The sequence below is a fragment of the Empidonax traillii genome, unplaced genomic scaffold (assembly GCF_003031625.1).
Source record: "Empidonax traillii isolate 1590-97213 ecotype Southwest subspecies unplaced genomic scaffold, ASM303162v1 scaffold561:size787514, whole genome shotgun sequence".
In the NCBI taxonomy this organism is placed as follows: domain Eukaryota; kingdom Metazoa; phylum Chordata; class Aves; order Passeriformes; family Tyrannidae; genus Empidonax; species Empidonax traillii.
In genome coordinates, this window is record NW_020955754.1 from 73466 (window position 1) to 95927 (window position 22462).

The following is a 22462-nucleotide window of genomic DNA, read 5'->3' on the forward strand; positions in this document are numbered from 1 at the left end:
TGTGTATATATAGCATTTCAACTTGAGTAGAAATTGTTATAGATATAGTTCTTTAGTTTTTAACTTATTAGTAGATTTTATTTTACTAGTAATAAATGTTTATACTGTTTTCCCCAAAATCCTGTCTCTCTTTTGTCTGCAAAATACCTTCTCTCAACTAGTAGTAATTGTGTGGGGGGTGGAAGGCAAAATTAACCCAGAGCAAAACCACGACAGTGCTGCAGGTGTGCATTTTTGTGGTGCAGTTCTTGTCTATGGTCGGTAGGTGGCAGTGTTAAAGGTAAATTTTTCATGCAATTCCTTTTTTTCTCACCAGGTGGCAGTGCTGTTTTGTGGGTTTTCAGGTTTTGTGGTCATTGTGTGCATCTGGTGGAAGAAAGTAGTTAACTGGTTAGTGGAAAAAAGCCTCATTAATTAGTGGGGGAAAAATAATTACTTAATTAGTGGAAGAGAAACTAATTGGTTAATTAGTAGAAAAAACTAATTAGTTAATTAATGTGAAAAAATTAGTTAATTGATGGGGAAAAACCAAATAATTCATTTGTGGCAAAAAAATTAATTAGTTGATTAGTTAAAAAATTAATTGGTTAATTAGATTAAAAAGTTGGTTAATTATTTTAAAAATGTAATTAGTTAAGTCATTAATTAGGTAGAAAATAATTGGTTAATTATTTTAAAACATTAATTAGTTAATTAGGTAAAAAATTTAATTGGTTAATCATTTTTAAACACAAAATAGTTAATTAGGTAAAAAATTCATTATTGAATTATTTTTAATGGTTAATTTTTAAATTATTAGGTTATTTAGGTACAAAAATTAAGTGGTAGTTACAGAAATTAATTAGTTAGGTAAAAATTGTTTTGTTGATTAGTTTAAAAATTTAATTGCTTAATTAGCCAGAAAAATTAATTTATTAGGTAAAAAATAATTAGTTAATTAGTTTAAGGAAGTAATTAATTAGAAAATTAAAACTGCTTTCTACAAACATGATTGAATTACTTTTCAATTTGACACCAAAAGCTCTCTGTACGCCTTTGCTAACCTGTTGTCTATTTCTGCATCGATCTTACCATCTGAGGAGATGGTGCTTCCCAGGTAATTAAACAAGCTAAGATACAAAGCTATACAATTCCTAACTGACACACAGCAATATAACACTACAACATTCACATACAGAGCAATACAACTGCAAATATGGAAGCATACTAGACAGAACATTACATGGCAGTACAACTGACAAAACATAAAAAGCACTACAAATGAAGACACAAAGGCACAGTTCCTAACTGGCATGCAGCAGTGAAACACTATGACATTCAGATACAGAGCGATACAGCTACAAATATACAAGCATACAATAAGGAGCGGTACAAGGCAATACAAATGACAATATAAAAAGCAGCCAGACTTTTTCTATTCTACTAGGAAAACGCAATAACTATGGCTAAGAAACAACCTGCAACATTAGATAAACATATTCAATGCTATACACGTATAGTCCGTAACTCATTCGGCAGGGACTCCCTGCAGCTCTCAGAAGATTCCATTGATGACAATGCTTGGTCCAATCTCACCCCGGTCACTGTACATTCTGGGAAAACTGATGCCATCTTTGGCCCTGGGAATCCAAATCTCCTTTGGGGGCTGTAAGATGAAAGGAGAGGGACTCTGAAGCGTGCCTTCTGTGACCTGGGACTTACCCCTGAACTGAGCCTATATATTTTATAGGCCCAAAGAGCCATGAAAAATGGCTGTACCATAGACACTGTTTGCTACTCTACCTAGCTGTGACTCCAGCCACCCCTTTGTATCTCCAGGGCTGTCACTGGGCAGCTCAGCCCCATTCCAGGAGGGACTGTGGGAGGCAGAGGTGCAGTCAGGGACAGAAATCCATGTTTGTTCTCCTCGGGAGCAGAAGCACCTGAGCATTGCACACCCCCAGAGCCCTGAGCACAGCAGGGCCTCTGCCCCTGTGTGCCTGTGCAGCCAGGGGAGCATCGGGGTGGGCACAGAGAAGAGCACACCCCCAGCTGGATCCCGTGGTTTATGGACACACAGCTTCCTTTGGACACAGGGCATGGAGATGTCTTCACTCGAGGGGTTCATGTCTCCATGTCCAATCCAGGGAATAGATTGGATCTGGATTTATCTATCAGACATTGTCAATAGATGTGTGAGTCACAAAGATGCTTTGGGATCAAGGCATCCAGAACACATTTGTGATGGGCTTGGACCTGGTGGAAGGGCTGTGTGTGGCCATGTTGGCATGACCAGGGCTTGTGGGGAGGTGTTGCCCTGCCAAGCCAAAGGAGACCAAGAACATCCCCGAGCATGAAATTTGCAATGGCACGTGTTCCATCCCATCCACACAAGAGTCAGTCAGGATGTATCAAACAGGACAAAGCAGATGTCTCCACAGAATCTTCAGCTGCCATTTCATGAAAATTGAAATGGGAAAGGGTGGGGTTTTTGGACTAGGGATTTTTGCCCATTACCTGGAGGGGAAAGTGCTCTCCCCCTCCCCCACCCCATGGTTGTCCACAGAGATTACAGGAGACCAGCAGAGGAGAGAGCAACAGAGTTTATTGTTTTGGGTAGGGACATATATAGCATTTAAGGGGATTACAGAATGACCAATCAGGAGTTCACAGGGTCTTACAAACCCACCAATGACAAGGAGTTAACAAAGCCAATGAAAAAACTTCGAGTTATCTCCCTAGACATTCCAAAGTAGAGATAAGGCTGAGAATCCTGGGAAGAAGAAGGTGAGTTAGCAAAAATCTACTAAAAGCCATTTTGAAAGCATGTTCACTTAAACAACAGTAAGAACTTCTGTTTTCTCTCATATGCTGTTTGTTCACTGCAACAGCCATTCCCTTAGGATATGGAAGGCAGGTGGGATGGCATTCTGGGGTAGTGAGGTGTTGGTTCTTTGGTGGCCAGGGAGCATTGCAGAACGGAGAGGATAGGCTGTGATATCAGAAAGGGGCCCATGACTCACAAGTTGGGCTGCACTCTGACAGTAAGGGGTGTGTGTTCTTTGGTTTCCAGGGGCCATTCCAGGGTGGAGAGGATAGGCCGTGACTTCACAAAGAGTCCCATGGCAAACATGTGGGCCTGAATTTTGGGGGGATGTGGCATTAGTTCTTTGGTTGCCAGGGACCATTCCGGAATGGAGAGGAGAGGCCGTGATGTAACAGAGGGGCCCATGGCACATGGGTTGGACTGCACTTTGATGGCTTTTGGGCATTTGTTCTTCGGTTTTCAGGCATCATTCTGGAATGGAGAGGATAGGCCATGACATCACAAAGGGGCCCATGGCACATGAGTGGGCCTGCACTCTGGGAGTGTGGGGTGTTTGTAGCAAGCCAGCGTGAGAACAGGAAAAAAGAAAATCAGAAAGGCCTAGGGAATGTCTAGATGACCTTGTATTGTTTTGTCTAAAGCTTTGTTTACTGTGCAGGGACGGAGCTGAGCGCTCGGTTTGCAATTTACCATGGGGGGGGTGCACATAAGGGTAACTTGAAAATCCAAGGTCTGTGTGTGTGGTTTCTGTGTGGCTGGTCAGCCTGTGAGTATGGTTGATGTGTGGCTTGCAGCTGTGCTCGCCTTGATTCGCTTAAGCACTCCCAGTTGAAAGCAAGTGGATTAAGACCCTTGGATCATTTGCAATAAAGTGATTTCTGCCAACAAGCCAGAGAGCCTCTGTGTCATTCCATCACAGGTATTGGTCCTCTGGTTTCCAACGACCATTCCAGAATGGAGAGGACAGGCCTTGATAGCACAAAGGGGCCCACGGCACCTCGGTGGGGCTGCACTGTGCAGGTGTGGAGAGTTGGATCTTTGGTTGCCTGTGTCGATGGTAGAATGGATAGGATAGACAGTGACATCACAAAGGGGTCCGTGGCACACAGGCTGGGCTGCACTCTGACACTCTGGGGCGTTGGTTCTTTGTTTTCCAGGGGCCATTCCAAAATGGAGGGAATAGGCTGTGACATCACGAAGGGGCCCATGGCACACGGGTGGGGCTGACCTATGAGGGTGTGCAGCATTGGATCTTTGTTTTCCAGGGACCATTCCAGAATAGAGAGGATAGGCTGGGACATCACAAAGGGGTCCATAGCACAGAGGTAAGGCAGCAGTGTGGGGCAGTGGGATGTGTGTTCTTTGTATTCCAGGGTCCTTTCCAAGTTGGACAGGATAGGCCATGACATCACAAAGAAGCCCCTGGCAGGCGGGTGGGGCTGCATTTTAGGGAACTGGGGCTTGTGTTCTTTGGTTTTTAGGGGCCATGGCAGAATGAAGAGGATTGTCAGTGACATCACAAAGGTGCCCATTACACATGGATGGGGCTGAACTGTCACATTGTGGAGTGTTTGTTCTTTAATTGCCAGGGGCTAGTCTGGAATGGAGAGGGTAGGCTGGGACCTCACAAAGGGGCCCCAAGGCGATTGGGTTTTGCATTTACCTAGAATAAAAAAAAAATAAAGCAAAAGGGTTTGAATGATTGTTGAAAATTCTGTCTATGATTTTTATTAACCCAGCTGTATCAGGTAAACCATTTAAGTGACCCACACAGCCAGGTGCTTTCCTGGAATCAGCAGGTGGCCAGTGACTCACTTAAAGAGACCAAAATATTGAATTTATGGGCAAACAATATCAAGGAATAGGCTACTTTTATGGTGTTGGATGGTAAATTTAGAAAGAATAGGATTTTTCTTTCCAAATCTTTACTGAGAAGGAAGGTAACGAAAGCACGAGGTTTATTTGTGTTAGTGTAAAGAGAAAGCCCTGATTTTGGAACTATTATAGGCCTGTGATGAGATTCATCTCCCTCAAACAGACAGACACTCCAAGTGTAAATATATATACATCTAAGCTATAGTCACCTTAGCTTTTTTATTGTTAACAAGAGACATCTGGGCTGCAATTCAGCTGCTTTTAGATGTGTATTTCAGCTGAGAAGGGGCATTCTCTAAACACACCTGCTTCTCTCTGCAGACAGTCCAATGCCCTTGCTGAGCCAGGAGCCTCTTCAGTGCAGAACATCCCCAGCCAGACCACATCCCTCCTCAAGTTATGTCAGGCATTCTCCAGGCTCCATTTGGTTCATGGGGTGCTGTAACCATGTCCAGCCAGGCACGGCCTCGGTGCCTCTTCCCAGAGGATGGAAATGAACACATGGAATAACCACATTGGCAAGACCAGAGTTAACACAGTGCAAGCACCTCAGGCACCACCTTGAGCAGCCTTAGAACGGCACCCACTGCCTGCCCCCTTCTGCCAGACCCTTCCATCACTCCCTGCACACCCAGCTGTGCCATTTGAGCCCAAGTCCTCTCTTCCATCCTCTCTTCCTCTCTTCTGTGGTTGAGCTACCCTGTGGGACGTGAGACGTTGGTTCTTTGGCTGCCAGGGACATCTCCCTTGGGCTGCCTCAGAGGTCCCTGCAGTCACTGGCTTATTTTCTTCCTCACCTCCAAGAAAAGAAATCAAAATCATTGCAGGCCCTTGAGGCAGGGGTAGATCCCTGCCCCGGCGAGGCCATCCTTCCCCAGCCCTTCTCTGGCCCAGCCTCTTCCCCCCTGCACACTCACCAGTGGCACAGGCTGCACTGGGGGAGCATTCTGAAACCCATTTGTACAGAAGGACCCAGAGAAACAGAGAAGCACCGGAACAAGCCAACACTGAGAGCTCCAGCCCATCGCCAGTGGTCTTTGCAGTGCAGCTCGCCAAGATGTCCAGACACATGGTCACAGGTCCTCACCTTTGCCCACGTGCCCCAGCAGCTCTCTGGCTGACGGTCCTCTGCATGTGACACCTGGATTTTGCTGGACTCATCTCAGCCCACACCATTTGGGTATCACTGTTACCAGTGCCAGTGTAAGGAATAAATAAGGCAGTTTTATTACAAGCAGGAGTTTCCATGGTTGACTCATGTCAAGATGCCTGGAAGCTGTATTGTTTGGGGGGTTGGAGAGTCATTTAGTGGTCGAGGACTAATGGTCTGCTTGCAGATACTTACTGCTGCTTCTGCTTGCAGTTACTTATTGCTGTTGCCTATAGTTACTGTATAGAGGGGAGCTGGGAAGTCTGTAAGACAATGGGACCAGCCAGGGCTCATTGCGAGGGACCACGTGGTGGGGACACGGGAACAACCTGATAGGTCGGGCAAGACAACCAATGGACTGGCAAAGGGAAGTGCAAGCCGGCCCTGAGAGACCCAGTCGAATCCAAGAATAGGGTCTGCATCACCTTTTAAGGAAGAAAAGGAGCGGGGCTCGCCATGGGAGGAGCAAGGGAGTGGTTATGTAAATCAAGAGACCTTAAAAGGACTCGTCCCTCCCATTCTGAGTGTGCTTGGACTTGGTGATGAGGCCATTGCACCCAGCATGCTGTAATTAAAGTTCTTTGTTTCACTTTATTTGGCCGTCTTTGAAATTTTAAATCAGAGATATTTCTCACACCAGGGAGACTGTACATTAAAAGGGGATTGCTTTGTGAATGTATAAATGATATATTTTTGCCAAAAGCAGTGACTTTATACCTGTTTTGGCTGTTTCTGTCGGGGTGGAATGCTCGGAGCTGCAGCCAGGGATGGATCTGTGAGAGGAGCTGCAGACACCTGCATTCCAGTGCAGAACACCTTTCTCCCAGCACTAGCCTGGTTTCCAAGCTGAGGTTTCATACACAAGAATGGGGAGATGCTGGTGAGATGTAGGGTGTGAGGGCTTGTCCAAATAAATTTAATGGTTTGGCTTGCAGCTCTCAGCCTTGAAGCACAGGCGCTCAGGTCTTCCCTCCTAGAAATCCATATCAAAAGCCCTGTATGAATACTGCTTTAAAAAACCATCCACAAGTGCCTTTACTTGCTACCATTTTTTTTCAGGCAGTATTTAGCAAGAAATGAGCTTTTTCTGCTAGTTTTGCTACAGTTTCATTACCTTGAATGACTCCACTCCTTCCCTCTGCTACTCCAATACAACCTCCCAGCCTAGCAAAATCATGTTTCAGAAGGAAACTTTCACCACACAAAGGTGGACACTCTGTGGAAATATATTAGTCTCAAAAAGCAGAGTCCTTCAACCCCTCTTCCTCTTGTTTACCAACACTTAGTTTTAGAAAACAACCAAAAAAACGAGGTTCTTACACTTTATGGTACAAGCAGCGGGACAGAGAAATAAAGACAGAAAAAATGGGGACAGGAAGCAGAACAGAGGGACTGCAAAGAGGAAAAGCATGGCAGGGAGCAGGACAGAGTGAAGGAAACATGACAGCATAAACTCCTGGCCCAGCACCGCCCCTCCCAGTTTGGTGTCATCTGCCAGCTTGCTGAGGGTGCCCTCTGCCCCAGCATCCTGACCATTAGTTACAGAAAACACTAAACAAGATGGGTCCCAGTGCTGATTCCTGGGAAATAGTGCTTGTTCCTGGCTCTCCATTGGACTTGGTGCCTTTGAGCAGCACCCTTGGGGCCTGGCCATCCCACCCACTTCAATCCTGGTCACTGCTGGCTCGTCCAGTCCATGTCCCTTTGAGTGACTTGAACTCCATTTTTAAAAAGAGGAGATTGCCAAGTGGGTACCTGCAAGCCTACAGCTTCCAAAAGCCCATCACACAAACATCCCTCACAGCCTATTTCCACTGGCTGCCCCAGAGCCTAGAGAGAAGGAAATACACTGTAAATTATTTGTGCAAGGCCAACAAGGGGTTTTAATTCTGGCTTTGGCTTCTCCTCCTGTTGATTCCAAATGGTTCCTGTTGGTTCCTCCTCCTTTCTGACTGTGAGTGTTCCCTGGTTTCCAGAGACCGTCTGCGCAGACCGTAGCTCTGGATCTCTAAGGATCTGCCCTGCTGTCTCTGTCTTGGCAGGAGTTGTTCCTGAGCAGCCCTGTGTGCAGGAGCCCACTGGCAACTCCTGTTGGAGGGTCCTAGAGCTGTGTCATCCCTGGGAGCATTACCACAATCTGGAAGACTAGTTCTCTTCCTCCTCCCTGTTGAGCTGTCATAGTTGGTGCTCTTCACAAAGCAGTTGTGGTGAACATTGCCCCACTGCGGGGATCTGCTCCTGTTCCTCTCCCTGGCATCATTCCTCTGGCTGTGTGTCACCTTATTCCTGCCAGGCAGATCCTGTTGTCGTGCAGAATCCACCTGCTTGCTGCTGCCCCCACTCTCACTGAGGAAGGAATAGGGTGGTGCTGATGAAGAAGCTGCCATTTCTTCCATTTCCAAATCAGGGCATCTGGAGATAAAAAGAGTGATCTCTATTTAAGGACTTTCTTGCAGACTCATCTGGGATTCAGTAATTTTCTTGGAGCCCTTTCTACAACTTCACCAAGGTCACCCAAGGGAAATTCAGCTGGGGTCTCCCCCCAGGTCTGCCCCCAGAGCAAGTCCTCATCTTTATACCCTTCAAGGCCTCCATTTCACAGAATCTCAGAAGAGTTTGGATTGGAAAGGACCTTAAAGCTCATCTCATTCCACCCCCCTGCCATGGCCAGGGACACCTTCCACTATCCGAGGTTGTTCCAAGCCCCATCCAACCTGGCCTTGGACACTTGCAGGGATGGGGCAGCCACAGCTTCTCTGGGCAACCTGTGCCAGGGCCTCCCCACCCTCACAGGAGAGGATTCCTTCCTTATATCTAATCTAAATTTTCCCTCTGCCACTTTGAAATCGTTACCCCTTGTCCAGTCACCACATTCCCTGATAAGAAGTCCCTCCCCATCTTTCCTGGAGGCCCCTTGAAGTCCTCTTCTCTGCATTAGCCAGCTTCAGAAAGCAGGCAAGGCAGCTTACACAGGGCAGCAGCCTAATGCCCAGCAAGGGAAGACAAGGACTGGCGTAGGGTACTTCATAGTTGACAGCACTGAGTGATACCTGGAGGAATTGCCTCCTGTGGCAGAAACACTCAGGAGGATGAGAAGACAAACGGGAAAGCCAGGAAAAGGAAACATATTCTGAACATGTGCAACCCCGACTCTTACCTGATATAAAACAGCAAATAGGCTTGCTGCCCCAGAACTGCGTGGATGTCACAGTCATCCATACACTCATCATCCATCTTGTACCACAGCCCGTCACTGGCCTGCAAAGGAAGGCATTCATGTCTGGAGGGGAACTGCAGGGTTTCAACACTGTGGAACCAAGAGTACACCAAAACAAACCAGTCCAGCCCTGAGGGAGAAACTCCCCCAAAGCCCTGGCTGTCAGTAGCATTTGTCTTCGCAGCACACATTTTTCCCTGTCAGGAGGGAAGTTACTCTTCACCTTTATGTAGCAGAAGAAGTGTCCAGCAAGACAGGTTTCACCGCTGTGCACCACGACGGCATACAAGGAGTAAAGGAGGGGTTCTCCAGCTGCCTCAGACATGTATGGCTGAAGATCCAAGCACTCAGGGTAGTCCACAACCTACAGAGAAACCAAGAGGGCTCAGAAATGACCCTGAGCTACCCTGTGAAATAGCCTCCAGCCTGTAATGGTTTGGGTGGCAGGAGACTGTTCTCCTGCCAAATCAGCTCTGTCAGAGCTGAGTCCAAGCTGGTCTTCCCACAGGAAGTCTCTTCTCCCCAGAAGGGAACACGGAAAGCCCAACAGGAGCAGCCTGTGACAAAGAGTACTGCTTTGGGGAATCTCCTGCTCCAGGCCGAGGAAGTTGCACTCTACTTGCATACACACCTGGCTGATCTTCCTGCTGCTCCTGACATCAACCCTTCCAAGACACAGCGTGAGGACCCTGGGCGCATGATGGATTGTGATCTTCTTGGAGGCAATCATCTTCTTCCTATACCTTGAACCCAAGCACAGAGCCAAGTGCCAAAATGCACCTGATCCTGCTCTGGGAGGGCCAGACAACCTTTCCTGTCTCACACATCCTGGCACTTCCTTAAGGCTATTCCAGGGTATAAGGCCATATTAAAAAAAGCTGTGTCTCATTATTGTTCATTAAACCTCTGTGAGAAGCTGATTCTACTTGATGACAGGCAGCCCTCCTGCAGGATCTGGTGTTAATATATCATTAGAGATCATCTTACCTGCTGCATTTCATGCACTGTCTCCCATCCAGCAGCCTGGGTTTCACAAAGTTCTCCAGAATTGTGGTGAGAGATGAGGCTGCCTGGACGAGTGAGAAAGGAGCTGCTGAGCTGCAGGAAATGCCCTCACCCAAACACTTCCCAGGAAGTGTTCTGTTTGGTTCTGGAAAGATACAACAGGGACCTCAGGACCCCTTGAAGCATAGTTGCAAGCCCTCTTACTTTGATTTTCAAAAGGACTTCCAGGAAGGCTTTGTAGGAATCAGAAACTGCTTGGCATCTCAAGCACACGACTGGAAGGAAAATCAAAATGCTGAGTGAAGTTAATTGACAGTGATGGTTTATGCTTGTGGGACTTCCCACACCAGTCACAGGACCAGCTGCTTGTCACAGACAGACAGAAGGGCACAGAAAGGGCCAAGGAGAGCAATAGTTGTGGAAACATACCTCTGGATCTCAGAAAGCCTCCAAATATTTGATAGATGAGGGTAGTTGCTTGAGAAGAGGTGTCCAAGCTGGAAACAAATGGCAAGGTATAGAGTTATCTCCTCCAAGAGCTTAAATTTGAAACCCTTGGGTTTAAGTTTTCCTTGATGGGAGCACTTCAAGGAGTTCAAGAGGTTCGGGAACACTGAAAAGGGAATTTGCTTGTGCTTACGCTCTGCGTCCAGTCAGACAAGCATTCTGCATGGCACTGAGAGCACAGCATAGGAACTCGTAGGCGTCTCCCGCTAGGTCAGGCTTAAATTCTCCTATGACTAAGAAAGAAGTTAGTAGTCCTCCCCTACCAGAAGGGAAGAAAGGCTGTCAAAGCACCTGAAATTGCTTACATCTGAGGCTCCTGAGGACAGCCCTGGGCAGGATGGCATTGGCTAAGGAATACATGATCTTCCGAACATGGTCTTCCATGATACACATCATGCAGAAGACTTGCTGACGACCTGAGAAGGGAGGGAGGTTTCTCGGCTTAGCAAAACAATCCCAACGGTGAGAAACCTAATGGAGGTCTTGAAGTTCTAAGGACTCTCTGTTCCTCTTCTCCCAGGGTGCTAATGTCCGGAGAAGCCCGGGACATCGTACTGCATAGGAAATGTTCTTCAGAGGGAGGCTAAAATGGCACAGGTTTTCTGTGCAATAAGCCAAGAGGGTTTAACTAGCTGAGAGAGAGACCTAGGGCTTGAAAGAGATGCCTTTCTGAAGATGAAAGCACCTTGACAGGACAATGAGCCAGCAGCGTGCCCAGGTGGCCAAGAAAGCCAGTGGCATTCTGGCCTGGCTCAGGAAGAGTGTGGCAGCAGGAGCAGGGAAGTGATTCTTCCCCTGGATTCAGCTCTGGTGAGGCCAGACCTCGAGTGCAGTGTCCAGCTCTGGGCCCCTCAGGTCAGGAAGGACATGGAGGGGCTGGGGCAGGGGCAGAGAAGAGCAAGGAGGCTGGGGAAGGGACTGGAGCACAAGTGCTGTGAGGAGAGGCTGAGGGAGCTGGGGGTGTTGAGCCTGGAGAGGAGGAGGCTCAGGGGAGACCTCAACACTCTCTGCAACTCCCTGACAGGAGGGGGGAGCCAGGTGGGGGTCGGTCTCTTCTCGCAGGAACCAGCAGTAGGGCAGGTTCTGTGTCAGTGGAGGTTTGGGTTGGATATCAGGAAGAAATTTTTTCCAGAGTGAGTGCTCAGCCATTGGGATGGGCTGCCCAGGGAGGGTTGGAGTCACCATCCCTGGAGGTGTTTAAGGTGAGACTGGGTGTGGCATCAGTGCCATGGGCTGGGAACCATGGCAGGGTTGGATCAAGGGTTGGACTTGATGGGTCTTTTCCAACCTAGCTGATTCCCTGATTCTATGACAAGCAGCTGTTAGTTTGAGCGCTCAAAGAACACAAGCTCAGGGGTGTGTTCTTTCTTTTAAATGCAATCCCAGGTTCTGGGAATTCTTAGGATTTACAAGGAGACGCTCCCAAAAGTACTCACAGGACTGGCTGTGCTGACGAGAGAGCAGGTAATTAGCCAGAGGGGGTGTGTAGGTCAGGCACTGCAGGATGACGTTGACGTAGCAAGTGCTGCCCAGGTTGCGGAGTCCTGGCCCAGGTCTCCGCGTGTGCAGCCAGTCCATGCAAATGTTCTCTGGGGGAAAGAGGATCCTTTGTGGCGGAGTCATTTCCTTGGCAATGACTGCAGAGAAACGTCATTTGAAGAGATGAGACAAGAGGTAAGAGCTCTTCCCTGGGTGACAGCCGGGCCCAGAGGGTGGTGGGGAACGGTGCTACATTCGGGAGGCGTCTGGTCATTGGTGGTGTCCCCCAGGGATCAGTGTTGGGCCCAGTCCTGTTCAATATCTTTATTGATGATCTGGGTGAGGGTATCAAGTGTACCCTCGGCAAATTCACAGACAACACCAGATTGGGTGTGTGTCGATCTGCTGGAGGGTAGGAAGGCGCTGCAGAGGGATCTGGACAGACTGGCATGAGACCAACAGCATGGGGTTCAACAAGACCAAGTGCCAGGTCCTACACTTCAGACAAAACAACCCCGTGCAGTGCTCCAGGCTGGGTTTCCAACCACTCCAGGGGCAGAGTGTTTGGAAAGTGGCCCAGTGGAGGAGGACCTGGGGATGCTGGTTGACAGCAGCTGAACATGAGCCAGTGTGTGCCCAGGCAGCCAAGAAGGCCAATGGCATCTTGACCTATATCAGGAATAGCGTGGCAAGCATGACTAGGGAAGTGATTGTCCCTCTGTACTTGCCACTTCAAGTGCTGTGTCCCTTTCTGGGGCCCTCAGCTCAGGAAAGACATGGAGGGACTGGATCGTGTCCAGAGAATGGCAATGAAGATGGGGAAGGGTCTAGAGGGTAAGTCCTGTGAGGAGCAGCTGAGGGAGTTGGGGGTGTTTACCCTGGAGAAAAGGAGGCTCAGGGATGACTTTGTCACTCTCTACAACCACCTGAAAGGAGGTTGTAGCCAGGTAGGGTTTGGCCTCTTTTCCAAGGAAATTACCAATAGGATAAGAGGACATAGCCTTAAGATGTCCCAGGGGACATTCAGGAGGAACTTCTTCACAGAAAGAGTAATTATATATTGGAATGGGCTGCCCAGGGAGGTGGTGGAGTCACCATCCCTGGAAGTGTTTGAGAAAAGCCCGCACATGGCACTCAGTGCCGTGGTCTGGGTGACAAGGTAGTGGTGTTGAGCCCAAGGTTGGACTCAATGACCTCAGAGGTCTTTTCTAACCTAATGGATTCTGTGATTCTGTGTGTGAGTATTGTTGCTCAGAAGCATATTCAAATACTGAATTCTTTACAGGACACCAAGGCCAACAGCTCTAACCACCAACCCAGAAACATCAGTGGAAGCCTGGTGACATCTACTGGTAGGGACACAGTTCTGGAAAACAGTCTGTTCCCCTGCTTAGTCGGCTGAAAGTCCAGCAAACTGATTTCTGGGCCACAGACTACCCTCCTTTTCCTCTGGAGTCCTCGATTATCAGATTTTACCTTTTCCTGACTGTAATATGATGAAAACAAGTGACACCTGGATCAGTCTGGCTGCTCTCAGGAAATGCCTCGGAATTCACTCCAGATTGTCAGCGGGGATGGAGCGACAGCCATGTCTGGTGTCCGTGGGCATTCACGAAGTCCAAGCCTGCTGGTGAAACCATTACTCAAAGAAGTTGTTCCCTACTGAGGCTATCACTCCCTCAGGTACAGAGGGAAAAGCTTGGGATGACAAAGGATGTCAAGACCTCTTCCAGAAAGATCAGGTCAGTGCCAATCACCTCTTGGGAAAGGAATTAATTGTAGATCAGCAAAATGATTTTAAAAAACCCCAAATGTGACCCACAAAGCACCTCCAGCTGTGAGAAGTTGGTGCTTCCAGCTGCTACCAAGCATGAAGAATGTTTGGAAACAGGCAGGCATACAAGAAGCAATGGAAGGAGCCAAGTTATCCCAATGGCCAGCTCAGGTCCAACTAGCTTTTGCTGGCCCACTCCTCAGGATACCAAGGATGCAGCTGAGGTCACAATCACCAGTCACAGGTCCTGCATGTTTTCCCCTCAAGGCCATGCACATTGTTGGCCCTGTGGCCAACCTCTCACAGCTGGAAGTCATGGACAGCAGGATGCTTTGAAATCCACCTCCCAGGAGAACACGTTAGGGTCTAAAGCATCATTTTGGGGTATAAACTCCTCAAAGCCTCAAGTTCTTCACATCCAAAGCCTCATTTTGAAGGTGCAGAAAAATAATGTCTAGAGTGTACAGTACGAAGATCTAAAAATTAATTAAAAGCTGGTAAATCCTGAGTGATGGAGGAGGAGGAAGGACACTGAACTCCCTGCAGGGAAGCTGCTGGATGAGGGATGCTCACTGGGGGGCCAGGGAGTTGCTGTTTTGACTGAAACCCATTCTTTGGGTTAGAAAGGGGTGAGAAGGGGCCATTCGGGGCAGCATTTCATCACCCTATGAGGTATTATTGGTGTCTTTTGGTTTTGTTCTGCCTTCATAACAGGGAAAATACATCAAATCTCTAGTGCTTCAACCTTTGATTGACTTTGAACACATTTTATCAGCGACTCCCCTGCTCAAGGTCGTGACATCACAGCCAGGGCTCACGGAATCCCTCCCGTTCCTCTCCCATGGCAACAGAACGTGGCCCCCAAACACTGACAAAGAACGTTGACCTCAGTCACAGGACTAGTTGCCAACAGTTCAAGGTGGCCCTCAGTTTGGAAACAACACGGTGCCAGCAAGGAATTCTGCCCTCAGACATGGCCAGGTGCCGCCCATGGAGCATCTTATTTTCCCTGATCCCTCCAGATCTAAGTAAGCACCTTCATCTAGGAAATATTAAGTATTCATCATTATGGGGAAAATTCCAACCCCTTTAAGGGGCTTACTGTAAAAATTATTTTCGGGCTCTGGCCTTCACTCCTGCTCCTTAATTAGTGATAACTACGCTGCTTTGGAACCACCAAAAATAATATGGAATATTTTAGGTCTAATTTTAAGGGCATTTTGCCCTCGTGCCACCTGATGGTGATTCCTGCACCCCCAGTGAGCACCCCCCAGGGTCTTCCTGCGGGGACTGCTGTCCCTCATTGCTGTAATCATCAGCTTTAATTCACTCCTCAAGTGCTATTGCAGAGATCCAAATAGCTGAAAAATATCTTGCTGCACAGATACCCCCCCAACCAGAGAAAGCCAAGGAGGGAAATCTTCATATTTATCATTTTTGAGTGTGATAGTTGAAGATATTTTTATCCTTAGAGTTTACTGAGGTAGTAGAGCAGCAGTAATTTTTCCCTTGATTTTTATTAGTAGTTTCATATTGCCATGCCTCTAAATCCTGCCCAGATCTGAGGAAAAGAGGGGAAACACCCAAAAACAACCCCAAAATCACAGAGTTTCCCAGATGTGCTCATCCACAGGGGTTTGGGAGGAGGCGGCCAGTTGCCGATCAGAGCTTATTATCAGAAAATCCTCAATTCCTGCCAAATCCACTTTGCACAGTGGAACTTTAGGGATAAAAGGGCACAAATCAGGTATGTTAAGGATGAGTTCTTGCCAAGCTGTGCCAGGATCTGGCTACAGGTGCTCCTGACACTGAGGAACTGGAACTGTCCCATGCCAGGTGCAGCCAGCAAGGGTCCCCGGCCCCTTTGGTGAGGTGAAAATGAACCAAAAGCTTGCTGGTTTGGGTTTCAGAGTGAAACCTGAGCTCCAGCTGGGAGAACTGGGAGTGAAATCTATCAGGTAGGGGGATCAAGAACCCCCCTGGAACTCTGGAGGTTCCTGTTAGCAGGCTGACACCCCTTGCAGTAGTGGAGCCTCCTCTTGGGGTCTCCTCTGCTCTGGTCACCACCATCATCATCATCATCATCCCCCCACTCTCTCAAAATAACCTTCTCTCTCTGTTCTTTGCAGCTGATATAGGTGATGAAGACAGCTGGGGCCTGTCAGATGTATTTTGGTAAGTCCCATGATTTGAGGGTGAGAAGGGGGATTCCATTGCCCTTTGATCCCCAGCAGGGCTTCTCCTGTGCTGGACTGGGTCTACCAGAGCCAAAAACCACCCAAGCCATCCTCCAAAAGGGCTAAAAAGGGCTGAAATGTCTTGAGAAGGGCAGAAAACATCATCCAAAGGTCTGGAAACACGCTAGTAGTACAGAGAATAATGATAGTGTGGGAATAAATCCCATTTTTCAGCTATTTTACCCCAAACTATGACTTTTAGGGCTCTGTGCAACACACCTGTTGCCTGTTACCAGCCCCCCTGGGCTGGGGTGCTCATTAGCAAGTCTCTCAAATGCTATTTTGCCAAATGGCTCATTTTTTATTCTTATGAAACTGTTGATAATTGTTACTTTGGACAATTATCAGGGAAAGGGGAATAAAGGGGTGTGAGCAATGCAAGAGGCAAAAACCAGCCTCTGAGCTGGCTGATGGCTCAGATTGGTCATAAAACATCATTATTGAATGACAAATGGGTGTCCATCATTAGTTATAACATTTGCTAGCATTAATTTGTTAATTAGGTTGTGGTGCTGTCTCCTAAACCTTTTCCTCTATTTTTGCAGCGATCCTCAGGTTGTGAATGACTTTTTACCTGGATTCACAAAGGTGACAACTACCCCTCCAAAACACAAACATCCTTTTTTTTCTTGTTTTTTTTTTTTTTCCCCCATAAAAACTGATGGGTTTTACATCAAACTTCTCCCAAGGTCAAGATCTTTTTGGTTTTGAGCTTCTGCCACCGCTCATGCGGTGCAGCCATCTGGGATTTTGGAGTGTTTTGAGCCAAAACTGGGAACGCTCCCGAGCCACTGCCCCACTGGTGGGAAGAGCTCGGTGCTTGCTGGAGCTGCCCCTCACCATTGCACCCTCTTTTTTTTCCCCCCATTTTTTTTTCCATTCTGTATCTAAAGAAAGTAAATCCACTGTCTGTAATTCCAGACTGACCGTGCTGCCGTCCTGGACAGCACAGAGGATGCAGCCAGTTCCGTTTTGGAAGGTACTGGGGTAGGTATTTTTTAATTTCTCCTTGGGAAGCCTTTCCTTTCATTCCCGTTGTTTTCTATGCCCTCAGTGTGTTTTTCATCTATTTCTCAGCTCTGGGAATCCTCCAGCAGCCTCCTGAGTGCGGAGCTGAGCCAGCCCATGGCTAGCACAGGCCTGGCAGTGCCCCAGGATGCCAGCCTGGGGTGGCAGTGGGACAGCAGAGCTGCCACGGTGGGGCCACCCTGTGACCTCCTGCAGCAGTGCCTGTGGGAAGCGGGAATCACGGAGCAGCTGCTGGAGGCGGAGGCCAAGCAGGACCCGGGCAGCTTTCAGCCTCCCCCCCAACTCCAGCCCCTGGGGCAGGTGGCTTTCAGCAGCACCCTGCAGGTCTGCTCCACTGGCACCGATGTCCCTGCCAGCTGCCCCCACTCAGCCCCATGCCAGCAACCGCTCCTCAACAAGGAGGGCAACGTCCAGCCCTTCCCGCAGCACCTCGGGCCTTTCTCCAGCCTCCAGGGCCCTGGTGGGACACTGGGCGTGGGGCCCAGCCAGGTGTGGGGGCAGCAGGTGATGGCCCAGCCAGTGCAGCAGGTCGTGTTCCTCCAGCAGGCAAGTGCAGCCCCTCGGCGTAGTGGCCAAGGGGGTCAGGGACCAGCACCTACCTCCATGTTCACTGCACCTGCCAGACAGGGTTTTGTAGTTCTGGGGATTTTAGCTCTGCGTTTTAGCTTTATTTTTTAGTTCTTTTAGTCCTATTTCTATTTTTTCTTTTCAATTCCTGTTTATTTAATTTCGCTATGTCGCTTAATTCTGTTTCTTCTAATTCTATTGTTTTAGTTCTGTTTCTTTTCCTTTAGTTCTTTCACCTGGGAAGGGGAAAGAGGAACAGGGATGAAGAGCCCAGTCTTGGAACTTTTAGTTCAATCTTCAAGCTCCCACTTCAGACCCCTGTTTTGCATTTTTGGTGGTACATGGACACATTTCTGGGGTTCAGACCCTAAGGGGGGCAGCTCTAGCAGCACCCTTTTCAAATCCTGGAGTCCTTAAGGTTGGAAAAACCTTGAAGATCCTCAAATCCCACCCTATTCGTGCTTCCTTGCGCCTACTGGTAGCAGGACCAGAGAGTTCCTCCCTCTTATGGGCATCCATGCTGAACTCATGCTGTTTGAGGGGTTTAAAAACATGTTTAACAACCTTTTGGGTTGTTTTTCACCCCATCCAGGTGCCGCAGGGGATCATCTCGCAGGGAAAGCAGCCGTTCCCTGGCCCACCCTCCTGTGTCCTGGGGAGCAGCCAGGGGCAGCCGGTGCCAGTGCTGGTGCCGCTGGTGCCGCTGGCCCACGTGTCCCCTGCCCTCCCACACTCTGCTGCCAGGCCATCCCACCACCAGCAGCACCCTGGAGCAGCAGCACCCCGGCACAGCAGCACCCTGGCACCCAAGGCTGGAGGTGCTGAGCTGTGGCACAGCGAAAGCTGCCAGAGCCAGGGGCCAAAATGGGAGACTGAGCTCCTTTGTTTCTTATTTTAAATAAAACTTGGGCTTTTTTTCCATGATAGAACATGCCATGAGAATCTGAAATGGGATTATTTAGTATTTAGGCTTGAGCTTAAGAGCATCCCCTATCTGCTTGACCCTAACCCTGGCCCCTGAAGAGAGGGAAATCTCCAGCATTTCCATCCCCATTTCTATTGGGAAAGGGGCTGTGACCCTTTCAGGGCTCCTCATGCCTTCCAGTAGCCCCTTCAGGTGAGGAGGCAGCTTTGCTGAGTTTGCTCTTTGCTACCAAGTCTGTTGACATTATTAGCAAATTCTTCCACTTTGTTTCCAAGGTTTTCCACTTTATTTTCCCTATAAAGTTTTGCCCTTTATTGCATAGTTTTCGCCCTCCATTTCCCACTTTTGCCCTTCATTTCCCAGTGTTCTTCCTCCAGTACCCATTTCCCCCTTTATTTCTGAGTTTTACACTTTCTTTCCCAGCTTTTCCCCTTTATTTCCTAATGTTCCAATTTCTTTCTCAGTTTTTCCCCTTTTATTTTCAAGTTCTCCAGTTTATTTCCAAGGCTTTCCACTTATTATTTCCCAGTTTCCCTTCATTTTCTCTTCCAAGTTTTTCCCCTTTATTTCTAAGTTTCTCCACTGCCTACATGTTTTCTGCTTTCTTTCCTAGTTTTCCTCCTTCATTTCCCAATTCTCCCCTCGATTTTTAAGCTTTTCCACTTGATTTCCCAGTGTTCCCCCTTGACTTCAACGCTTGCCATCATGAAGAGGAAACCAGCCTTTCTGCCTTCCTCTCCTTTCCATCAAACAGGAAGAATTAATTTCCAAAAACTGGGATTTTCCTGATTTCCACTGGCAACGTGACCCCTGAGGCTGACCCAAAGATTTTGAGAAGGGGCCATCATCTGCCTGCTCCACATCTTCAGGCAATTAACAGTTATATGGTGCAATTCCTCAAATAAACCCATTTTTCCCACCCCTCACCCTCTCCACAAGCAAAGTTGGACGTGCCCAGCTCTGTGCTGAGGCTAAACCTGGGGCTTTGTATGCTGGACAGGTTTTCCAGGATGCCATCCTGCCATCAGGCTCTTCCCTTTCCTGGTTAAATACATCACTAGGAGTGGCAGTTGGGACTCAGGGCTACTCATTGTGGAGGCAAGTGCTGTCAGGAGGTGGTGGTGGCTCCATCCATGTCACCACAGCACAGAAGGCAGCAGTCACTGGTCCCTCAATGGAGCTTTCAGAGGGCCATGTGTTGGAATCCATCCTCAACAAAAGCTGCAGCTGGGATATTCCTGCAGTCACCTGAAAAAAACCCCAGTGCCAGCAGTCAGCATCACGTTGGTGGGCACAAACCATTCCACAACAACTCCTGCCTCAGAAGCACCTCAAAAGCCTTCCACTCTCCTACTCTGCAGCAATTTCAGTGTCAAACACTGCAGCCGTCGTGGCTTCTGGCACTAAAGATACTTAGAGACAGAAAACTACTGTTGTACTTGTGAGAAATCACCAGCTCCCATCACCTCCTCCTCGCTACTAGGCAGCTCACCTCAAATGCTCCTCCAATTCCAAAAGATGCCCACAGAGGGCCTGCAAAGCCCAGGAGAAACGCTTCCCTGAAGTGCTGCAGGAGACTTTGCTCTGAGACATCAACTCAGCTAACAACCACCTCACCTTGGAACTAGCTTCACCACTCCAAAGCCACACATGTCACTCGCTGGCAGACACCTTGACCAGGCCCAGGGTCTTCTCTTCACACAGCCAAGAGCTACTGGTGACAGGCAGAGAGAGAGGAATTCAAAGTGAGAGACAGGGTACAGAATCAAGAAAGGTGGAGAAAGAAATATCCTCATGACACGCTACAGGGTGCAGAAGGAAGACCTTGATTACAGTGACAAGATGCCAGACAGAGAGAAAGAGAGACAGCAGAAATACCGAGGGGCTACAGAGGCAGGGAGGAATGCCAAAGTGGCATCTGGGAGCTGGACAGAGAGAGACGGAGAATGAGAAAATAGTCATGGGCAGAGAGAGGAAGCACCTGGAAGACGAGGACAGGGAGTTTGGTTTCAGAGAGATGGAAAAAGCAGGTACAGGGGAGAAGAGAGAGAATGCAGCGGTGTGGGAAAGGGGAGGGAAAGGGGAGGACCCAGGACACAGAAGTGGTGTGACAGCGTCCTGCGGGCCCTGCACTGCCCGGATATCTCGTTTTCCAAGCTGCCGGGAGCCTCTCCCAGACTCTTCTTTCTCCTCTTTCACCTCCCGGCTCTCGGCGGTCCCTGCGCTCCCGGGCACACGCGGGTCCCACAGCGCTGATGGACGAGGCTTCCCGAGCACAGATCCTCGCTTGCGGGGGGTGGAGCAGCTCAGTGGAGCTCCGAGGAGATGGAGAGGCGACCGGCACCTGCCTCGGGGGGTGTCTGCCCATCCTGGACCCTTCTGCCCCGGGAGTGTCCGTCTCATCCCGGACCCGCCCGTCCCGGCCGCCTGCCCGGGCCGGGAGCAGACACGCCGCTCCCTGTCCTCCGCCACTGTCCCATCCAGGATCAAACTGCCGGCATTTCACCCCAAAGTGCGGCTCTCCTAGCAGACGTACGGGTGAGCTCCAGCAGGACCCTGACGAGGGCCTGGAGGGACAAGATAAAGGGAGTGGTTTCCCACTGCCAGAGGGCAGGGTTAGAGGGGATATTGGGAAGAAATCCTTCCCTGTCAGGGTGGGGAGGCCCTGGCACACGTTGCCCAGAGGAGCTGTGGCTGCCCCTGGATCCCTGGAAGCGTCCAAGGCCAAGCTGGACGGAGCTTGGGCCAAGTCACTCCAAGCCCTAAGAACAAGATGAGCTTTATGGTCCCTTCCAGCCCAAACCATTCTGGGATTCCAGGATTTCTTCAGTGTTGTGCCAAAGCACGCAATGCTCCAGCCAGGACTTGGCAAAATTTCATTAAACTTAACAGCAACCACTTCACAGCCTCTTTTGAGGTTTTCTTTCCTTAATATGAGAAACCTGAAGCCATGTGCCAGCAGGGAAACCTGTCCTGTTGCATGGAAAACCAGCCTGGAGAAAGAGCCAATGAGCGCAGGTGGTGGTGTCTATCCTCCCCCTGCATCCCCCTGCTGAAAGGCCATTCCTTAAGCCCAGTATCTGGGAAACTGATCCTAAACCTGGGACCAGGGAAACTGAATTTGAACCCAAATGTTTCACTGGGCTGCAAGTCTAGATTTCAAAAAGAAAAAAAAAAAAAGCCAGCATGCATAACAACATTCCCCTAAAACAATTGTTTAAATTGTTCATAATTAGTAAATTTTTAAAATTAAAGCTGAAAAAATTTATTAGAAAAAGCTAGTCTTTTTTTGTGATTATTGTTTTAATTTTTGAGAGGAAAAAGGGGTTTTTTATTTTCGTTTTATTAATAGACTTCTATTTTCGTTTTTATTTTATAAATCTTTAAAATTTTTATTTTGTAAGAGAAATAATTTTTGCATCTACGATTTCACGTCTATCTCATCTTTTGTTTCCCTATTTATAAATTCCTGTTTCCAATTTATTTTCCCCCCCCCTTTTCTCCCTCGGCGTCCTCTCGTTCCACGCAGCCCCGCGTGTATAAAGGAACGGGTGGCCGGGCGGGGGGTCAGCCAGATGTTAGGAATGGGAAAAAGGCTGGACCACCCCCCGGGATGACAGATGACGTCAGGGCTCCCTTGACCACCACCCGCATTCCGGTGACGTCACCGGCGCGTGCGCGGCGCACCCCCCACCGCCCCCACCCCTGGCGCGGAGCGGAGGATGCGGGGCCGCAGGTGGGTGCGGGGCTGGGGGGTCCTGGGGGGTGCAGTGAGGGGAGAGGGATTCTGGGGGGCGGGGGGTGGTTCTGTCCGTGCGGGCGGGCCGAGGGGGATGCGGATTTGGGGCGCAGGCGGGGGTCGGCACCCCCGGGGTGCGTGCGGGGGTGGGC

General features: G+C 49.0%; 3 protein-coding genes across 3 annotated transcripts in view; 2 read left to right on the forward strand and 1 right to left on the reverse strand.

Annotated features, from left to right (window-relative positions):
• Nucleotides 1-7714: 7714 nt before the first annotated feature.
• LOC114064586 (ubiquitin carboxyl-terminal hydrolase 42-like) lies at nucleotides 7715-14032 on the reverse strand. Its single transcript, XM_027897775.1, has 12 exons — nucleotides 13869-14032; nucleotides 13516-13663; nucleotides 11993-12197; nucleotides 10866-10972; nucleotides 10694-10793; nucleotides 10483-10550; nucleotides 10258-10328; nucleotides 10036-10118; nucleotides 9680-9791; nucleotides 9272-9412; nucleotides 8989-9089; nucleotides 7715-8243 (listed from the first exon to the last, which is right to left on the reverse strand). The coding sequence occupies exons 3-12, from the start codon at nucleotides 12181-12183 to the stop codon at nucleotides 7715-7717; spliced, it is 1503 nt and encodes a 500-aa protein (XP_027753576.1). The 5' UTR covers nucleotides 12184-12197; nucleotides 13516-13663; nucleotides 13869-14032.
• Nucleotides 14033-14738: 706 nt separating this feature from the next.
• On the forward strand, nucleotides 14739-21113 carry LOC114064587 (BRD4-interacting chromatin-remodeling complex-associated protein-like). Its single transcript, XM_027897777.1, has 6 exons — nucleotides 14739-14841; nucleotides 15943-15988; nucleotides 16596-16638; nucleotides 16972-17037; nucleotides 17128-17625; nucleotides 21102-21113. Exons 1-6 carry the CDS (start codon nucleotides 14787-14789, stop codon nucleotides 21111-21113), a joined length of 720 nt encoding a protein of 239 aa, XP_027753578.1. The 5' UTR covers nucleotides 14739-14786.
• Nucleotides 21114-22185: 1072 nt separating this feature from the next.
• The window catches only part of FEZ1 (fasciculation and elongation protein zeta 1), a 14557-nt gene continuing 14280 nt past the window's right edge, over nucleotides 22186-22462 (forward strand). The window contains exon 1 of the mRNA XM_027897783.1: nucleotides 22186-22307. The gene's annotated coding sequence lies outside the window, so the exon portion shown is untranslated. The remainder of the gene's footprint in view (nucleotides 22308-22462) is intronic.

What these genes read in the sequence shown, in the direction of transcription:
- LOC114064587 (XM_027897777.1), top strand. Translation starts at nt 14,787, where the DNA reads ATGGCCAGGTGCCGCCCATGGAGCATCTTATTTTCCCTGATCCCTCCA. An exon ending in CCTGATCCCTCCAGATCTAA is followed by an intron (nt 14,842 to 15,942) that starts GTAAGCACCTTC and finishes TGTTCTTTGCAG; the next exon opens with CTGATATAGGTGATGAAGAC. An exon ending in GGCCTGTCAGATGTATTTTG is followed by an intron (nt 15,989 to 16,595) that starts GTAAGTCCCATG and finishes CTATTTTTGCAG; the next exon opens with CGATCCTCAGGTTGTGAATG.
- LOC114064586 (XM_027897775.1), bottom strand. Translation starts at nt 12,183, where the DNA reads ATGACTCCGCCACAAAGGATCCTCTTTCCCCCAGAGAACATTTGCATG. An exon ending in CAGCACAGCCAGTCCTGTGA is followed by an intron (nt 10,973 to 11,992) that starts GTACTTTTGGGA and finishes CTTCTCAGGTCG; the next exon opens with TCAGCAAGTCTTCTGCATGA. An exon ending in CAGTGCATGAAATGCAGCAG is followed by an intron (nt 9,792 to 10,035) that starts GTAAGATGATCT and finishes CTTGGGTTCAAG; the next exon opens with GTATAGGAAGAAGATGATTG.